Consider the following 7794-nt stretch of genomic DNA (forward strand, 5'->3'; position numbering starts at 1 on the left):
TTTTTTGGTTGATATAATCCTTAGGTGTGTAAATGTATAATTGCCTTTTCATTATTTTTTCAGTTTTATTTAAACTTGTAGTTAAAATAACTAAAAATAAATGTATTTTAAAGTTTAGAATTAGACGGCCTTTGCACACAGGCTTACGCTGGTAACTGTGGACTTTCCTCGTCAATATAAGCTATATTTTTTCACACTTTTCTCATTCTCATTAATTCAAGGTTTTATATGAATGAATCTCTGAATGGAACCAACTGTCTTCAGAAAAGTTTTGACTGCATTTTCATTTTATCAGATAAAGTAGCGTTTATGAGAGGAGCACTGCTTTGTTTACAGCCGTTACCTGGGAAACCGCTATATTTCTGACGTTCCAAAAGCGCCTCCTGCTGGCAGAGAATCAATGTTCATTTTCAATAATCCAGTCTGTAGTTTTTGTTCAGACGAATGCGAAAATCTACCCACATAACCCAGTTTTAAATTAATATCATAATTCATACTTCCGACTCACCCCTGGTTTAAATGCTCAATTGTGAGGTTTATCATTTTATAATTTATTTTGTTTTTGTGAAAACCTGTATCTCAAATGTGAATCAATTGCTATTTCGTGGTCTACAACATGAAAGAAAGCCATTATAACATGTACATGAAAAATGTATAAACATTGGACACAACTATGGGGCACCATTGTGCAGCAGCAAGCATCACAACAAAAAAGGAACCTCAAGGTTGATCTAGGTAAATGTGTGCAAATATATAGGGCCGATTCTGCCTGGGGCCCCCAAAATCACTCAATCCGCCCCAACAGCTGCTGCTTGATCATTTTGTTTTCCAAAATTAATTGCGCCAAATATATGCATTAAACTGACTGCCCTAATATATATATTATATCAAATTCAAATGATATAATAGGGCCTTTCGCACTGCTTTAGTTCCAGAGCTAAGGAACCTCAAGGTTGATCTGGGAAAATGTCTGCAAATTTATAGGGCCCCATTCCTATATTTTGCCTGGGGCAAAATATTCACTAAAAAAAATTCACTAAATCCGCCCCTGGTCCCAACTAACGTCTGCTTGGAATGCTAGCCTTCTACAAACGCAGCATTCACCGGATCTACACTCAAAGCGAACGAAGCACCGCCACCACCTCCCGCTAAGCGAATGCGTGAACAGGGCTGTTGTGACAAGGTTTCCGTGTGCTCCACTGACTAGTAGTACAGAAGCGCTATTGATCTAGTGCGCTAGCGATGCAGCTGTGGTCACGCTATGCGTTTGACAGGTTGAAACTTGACCAGATGGCACGATGTGAAGCTGATTTTGATGTAACTTTTCAAATGTATTGTAAAGATTGTCATTTTTTGAACTGGAACAGCCTACTGATAGCAGTTTTCTTCCCCCAGATTCCCATTGGCTGCTCTTGCTACTACTGTCACGTCCAAAAACCTTTACTGAATTTTTTTTTTTAGTATTTTATTACTGTAAAAGACTGACTTGCCATTGAATAAAATGTTTTGTATATGAACTGTTCTTGTCCTATACTATTGTCCTGTCCTATACCTACTGTATATATACAGTATATATATATATATATATATATATATATACAAACAGATTTTAGAGTGCATTTTTTATTTAAAATGAAAAACCTTCAATAGGTTGACTGACCACAAAGTAAAAAAAAAAACAACCCAGCAAATGGGTTAATGTATAAAAAAGTGAAAAATAACCCAGATGTATTCTGTTCAATATTTACCCAGTGCTGAGTTGCCAAATTATCCAGAAATGGTTGTTTTTAACCCAGCATTTTTTAGGGTGTGGACAATTACAATGATGCTGACACAGATGGAAAGAAAGAAAGTTTTCTCAGTCACATACCTGTATTTGTGTCTGTGTGTCTCCTGCAGAGCTTTAGTAAGCGCTAATCTTCCTCTCAGCACCTGTCTGTGTCATTCATCTTCCCTCAACTGATCTGTCCTCTCCTGTTGTCCTCCTGTTGTGCTGTCTTCCTCACAGTCAACTCATCATCATCAGCATGAAACCTCTCTCTTTTTAGGTCTGATTGTTAGTTTCTCTCTTTCTTGAAAAGACGCTGTTTCATCAATCCAGCTTTAATCTGCTTAATCTCTCTCTGCAGCTCCTCCTCTCAGTTACTTGTGCTCCTGCCAGTCTCACAGCATTTCTCAATTACAAATACACTGTGTATGAATGCAAATATTTAATATGTTCCCCAAAAACAAACACCTTAAAACACTGTTTAATGATCATTAATTTTGTCTAATGAAAACTGCTAAAAGAAGTGCAATGTTATTATTATTATTAAGATGCGCAGCATATGGTTTGAGAATTCTTGTCTAATGTGATTGGCTGTAGTTATAGTAACTGTCTCATAATCTGATTGGCTGCTGTGTTTGTAGTAAAGACAAGAACAGGAGGTTAGTGGTGTGTGTGTGTGTGTACCTGGTATTCCCTATATTATGGGGAGCAAATATCCCCACAGGTATATTAATACCAGTAAATTTAGACCTCGTGGGGACATTTTTTTGGCCCCCATGAGGAAAACAGTTTCAAAATAATACAGAATTATGATTTTTTTTTTTCTTAAAATGCAGAGTTGTGTGAGGCATAGGGTTAGGGGATAGAAAATACAGTTTTTACAGTATATAAACCATTACGCCTATGGAGAAACCACATGTGTGAATAAAAGATTCAGATTGCAAAAGCTAAAATAATTGTGACTGGAAAAATTCTACACATTTAATTACAAGTGATTTGGAATCACAAATGTCAAATCAAATCTGGAATAAACAATGGTTTGTGTTCTTATTGCATCATTTAACTAATTGGATATACCGTGTATCTCTTTATCTTTATCAATAAACTCTTTATCAATTTTCTTCAATCTAACAATATTTGCCTTGTTACATTTCTATTTTTGTTGATTAACATTCTTTATATTGTGACAGTATCATATGTTTTATCTCCATTGTCAACACTGACAGGTTGTATAACCAGTGGGGCATTGTTATTTCCTGTGTCATTCATGTCTGGGTTGAAGTAGGCCAGTAAGCTCTCTGTAAAGCACTGTCCTGTGAATGAGTAGATATGTGTGCGTGCACTCGTATCATAAAATGATACCTGACCTTTTTCGTAATCCACATATATGCCAATTCTCTGTGGAAGAGTCTTTAGTGACAGAAGCACTGATTCACCATCACAGGCCCTGTACTCGGTGCCCCCTCTCAGGCAAACTGCCCAGTAACCATCCTCTGGGCTCAACGTCACCAAACCCTTCCTGTTGACAGATTTCCTGGCCACTCCCAAGTCCCAAGCTGTTTTACCTGAGACTCCAACTTCCCAATAACCCCTTCCCCTTGAGATAGGCTCTCTTGACAGGACACATGGTGCCATGTCAAAACGTTCAGCATTGTTTGGAACATTGCGTTCTACATTGCCATCAGTCACACACCTCCTGTCTGCAGACACCACCAACCAGGGGTTTGCTGTGTCAGGGTCAAGGGTCATATCCACTGCAAGAATTAGATCAGACAAAGTCATAGTAAGTTTTCTGATAAACAGAAGTATGTAATTTATAGTGTATCCACATGTTTTACTATAACAACGAAGCAGTTGGAAATGTACCAGAACTGTAGGTGCTGAAGTGTAGATATATGTATAAAATTTTCAAAGATTAAAGTAAAGCTTCCAGATGGTTCAACGTTTCAAATAAAGACTCAAAGTTGTTTAAAAAAAATAATTAATTAAAATATTCAAGATGGTTCGAAGACTCGAGTAAAGATTCAAGATGGTTCAAGGACTCAAGTAAGGAAGATTGTTCAAGTATTTGTGATTGTTTAAAGATTCAAGAACAATTTTAATATTGTTAAAAAAAATTCAAGTAAAGATTCAATATGGTTAAAAAATTTAATATTCAAGATGATTCAATGATACAAGAAAAAATAGATGCCTCAAAGACTCAAATACAGATTCAGGATGGCTCAATGGGGAAAAAAACATTAAATGCATTAAACAAAACAAAAAAATAATAATAATAATGGTTTCAAAACATAAATTATCATTAAAAGATTAAAGTAAAGACTCAAGATTGAGTCTTTTTAATAGAGATTTTAATAGATCTTATATAGTCCAAGTCTATAGAATATTTATAGATCCATATCTTAAATTATATTATATAATTATATTATAATACCTGCATACTGGGATATTGCCTCAAGTTCTGTGGAAAAAATAAATAAATAAATAAATAAAATAAATAAATATATATATACTCCATCACAATTATATGTAACTTTCCTTCACAATTAGAATACTAACATTTAGTTGTTGTTTTTAGTTATCAAATGACATAAAAATAATAGTAACCTCTCTTTGTGGCGGTGTATATTTGTGTTTTCAGCAGTTCTTCTGCAGCATTCAGGGTTTCTCTGAGCACCTCCAGACCCTGACGGGTGTGCACACTGACCTGAGACCAGCTTTTACACTTAGGCACCTCACTTGGACTACGGAAAGCCTGGAAGGGTCAAATACAAATACAATAATTAAAGTCATCATCCTGTGTCACAACATTCAGTATTTTATTATATATATAAAGCACAGAAGAGTAACCTGTATAAGGTAGAAGTGATCTTCAGAACATGACAGCTTTTCTAGTTCAGAGTTTCTAGCATTCAGTTTAGCGATCTCCCTCTCCAGCTCTTTAATGAGACTCTCTACACGTTTCTCTTCAGTTTTCTGTTTGTGTTTCATCTTCCTGAGCAGCTCAGACTGGCTTCTATCAATAAACTGCTGCAGTGCGGTGAAGACTTCAACACTGTATGCTATCTCTCTTTCTGTGTTCTCCTAAAAGAGAAATAACAAATCAACATTTCAAGAAAGGGCTTGTGTTAAATGCATTCCTACTTTGGTAAGCTAATAGGATGAGAATCTTAAACACTTTAGGTGGCAGCTTTATCATCTGTTTTAGCATTACATTTAATTTCAGTAATGGCTGATGTCACCTTGTCTACAAAGAACAAAGTTTTGAACATAATTACAATTAGATTTTAGTAATTAGTAATTGGGTAATTTCTATTCCACCTTTGACTAAATAAAAATAGTGAATATAAACTGTAGTTTGTAGACTCTTACTTTATTTAGTTTTATAGAGTGTCTGAGTTCATCAGCTTTACTCCATCTATCCATAATCATCCGCTTCAGGTCAGACTGTGTCTTTAATAACTGAGTCTATGACAAAGACAGAGAGAATATGGATGTCTCATGAAAATACAGAAACTACATGAGAATAACTGTGAAACAAAACACGTTGATAAAAAAAAGACTGTGTCAAGACAGTAATGAAGATCTAATTATAATCAAGAATAATTATTCAAATTCAAATGTAATGATTCCTCTTTAAAAATCATATGTAAAAGTGCTTTTTTAGACTTTTTGATATAGGTCTTTGTTGTTTTGTGGTGAATTATGAGCCAGACAGGTTATTTGTGTGGTCACCCATTTATAACTTTTTTATAATTTTTAATAATTTATATATATATTTTTCATTTATGAGGCATATTTGTTTTCCCATGTCAGATCAAATGCAAATCAACTGAAATGTAAAGTATTTGCATTTGAAATTTGAAAATATTGCATGTTTGTAGACTTTTATATTAAAAATAACCAAAAACACAACAGTCAGTCTCCAGTAAAAGAAGTAAAAATTGAAGTAATAAAAGTAATAGTTAATAATAATAATAATAATTATTATTATTATTATTATTATCATTAATTACATATAAACCTTTTTAGACAGACCAACCATGAACTGACATTAAGTGATGAGACATTTTGCATAAGCTTAATGCATAATGTTTTTAAATGTATTTATTATTATTATTATTATTAATCCTGTTAAATTTTGTTAGATCCTGAAATGCTGAATTCCCTGTGAATAACAAAACTCCTCATAATGAGATCCAGCATGTTGGAAACGGAAATGACACCAAAAGTAATCAGCACTGATGGCCTTGCAAATAATATTTATCTCACTGCACTATCAATCTAGTTAAATACAGTATCTGTACATATTGTTTGAATGTTTAGCAATAATATATTATATTATACCATTGCTTTTGCTTTGAATAAAATGGAAATCATTCACTGGACAAGTAGCAAACCTTTCTCTCTGCCCATTCTCTCTCCACTGGTATTGTGTGGTGTGTGCTGTGTTCTGTATTCATGCAGAGCACACAAACAGCAGACTGGTCATATCTGCAGTAAAGCTCCAGAGGTCTTTCGTGTATCCTGCAAATGCGCTTGTCCATCCGCTGCGGCTGCACCAGTGTGTGCTTGGTGAACCTGGAGGTGTGAGAAGTCACATGTACCTCACAATATGATGCCACACACACCAGGCATGATTTTACAGCACAGGACACTTTCTCTAATGGGCACATGTCACATAAAACATTGTGTGATGTGACTGGACGATACTCTGCTGACCTCTGACCCCTCTGATTATGGATTTGTTTGGCCATTTCACGAGCAAAAGAATTTTCACAGAGCTCTGGTGTTTCCTGGAAAACCGTGGAGCATTTGGGGCAATGGGAGGAGCCAGATGCTGTCCACTGTGCAAGGATACATGACTGGCAAAATGTATGACCGCACGGGAGGGACACAGGAATGGTGAAAACATCTAGACACACTGAGCACTGGAACAACTCCTTAGACAGAAGTGGGGTGGAGGATGACATCACTAGGGTGGATAAACAGGGAAGAAAAACACAGTGGTATCATGAATAATTGGATGTATTTAGAAACCAGTACAAATAACAACAAGATGAATATAAACACGAATGGGGTGGCAGATTTTACGTGTGGCTGGTGCCATTTAATAGAGCAAACACTGAAATAGCAATTACTAAAGTTACAGTTAATAGTGACGATATTTATTTCCTCATTATAAACCCCAATAAATTACACTCAGAAAGCACCAGAATCTATGATCTTCTTTAAAGGGGTCATATGATATTGCTAAAAAGAACATTATTTTGTGTATTTGGTGTAATGCAATGTGTTTATGCGGTTTAAGTTTAAAAAAACACATTATTTTCCACATAATGTACATTATTGTTTCTCCTCTATGCCCTGCCTTTCTGAAACGCGTCGTTTTTTACAAAGCTCATCGGTCTGAAAAGTGAGGTGCGCTCTGATTGGCCAGCTATCCAGTGCGTTGTGATTGGCCGAATACCTCAAGCGTGTGATGGAAATGTTACACCTCTACCATACTGTGATGCCGTGTGTGCGACGAGCGCCTGTGTGCCGGTGATGCGCGACGAGACAAAACCAGTAAAACCCATTACAAACGAGGCATTTGTTGCATCCAGTTGGGACATAATTACTGATTATAATGACTTGTACTGTCTTTTTATGCGTTGCGTTGCATCGCGCCGAGTAAACATAAAACCATGTCTGCATTTGTGATCGGAGAAACGACAAACAACAAGCGCTACTCTACACTGCTTAAAACTCGCGTTTGAATCGTCAGTGGCAAATTCTTTAAATATGAAAACGTACTTACAGGCTGTGAGTCATGAAGCGCCAGACTGTCCTTGCAAAGTTGGAATTGACGAACTTTATAGAAACAGACACCGGTATTGTAGGCTATACTCTCCCAGGAAACAGTCCTCGTCCTCCATAAAATGCACTGCACACATCTGAATATTTGCGTTGTTCCGGAACAGTGTTGTAAATACAACTTAACCACTGATTTCTAGTCGTGTCCTCTTTTGGAAGGCCAAACAACG

At 36.0% G+C, this 7794-nt stretch overlaps 1 protein-coding gene across 1 annotated transcript in view; it reads right to left on the minus strand.

The window, feature by feature from the left end:
- Positions 1-2944: 2944 nt before the first annotated feature.
- The window catches only part of LOC107655800 (E3 ubiquitin-protein ligase TRIM21-like), an 8452-nt gene continuing 3602 nt past the window's right edge, over positions 2945-7794 (minus strand). The window contains exons 2-7 of the mRNA XM_016443376.1: positions 6169-6743; positions 5141-5236; positions 4619-4852; positions 4376-4523; positions 4203-4229; positions 2945-3522 (exon numbers count right to left, since the gene is read on the minus strand). Of these exons, the coding sequence (XP_016298862.1) occupies positions 2945-3522; positions 4203-4229; positions 4376-4523; positions 4619-4852; positions 5141-5236; positions 6169-6741 (1656 nt within the window). The 5' untranslated portion in view covers positions 6742-6743. The remainder of the gene's footprint in view (positions 3523-4202; positions 4230-4375; positions 4524-4618; positions 4853-5140; positions 5237-6168; positions 6744-7794) is intronic.

This window comes from Sinocyclocheilus anshuiensis, unplaced genomic scaffold (genome assembly GCF_001515605.1).
Source record: "Sinocyclocheilus anshuiensis isolate Anshui unplaced genomic scaffold, SAMN03320099.WGS_v1.1 scaffold1185, whole genome shotgun sequence".
NCBI lineage: Eukaryota > Metazoa > Chordata > Actinopteri > Cypriniformes > Cyprinidae > Sinocyclocheilus > Sinocyclocheilus anshuiensis.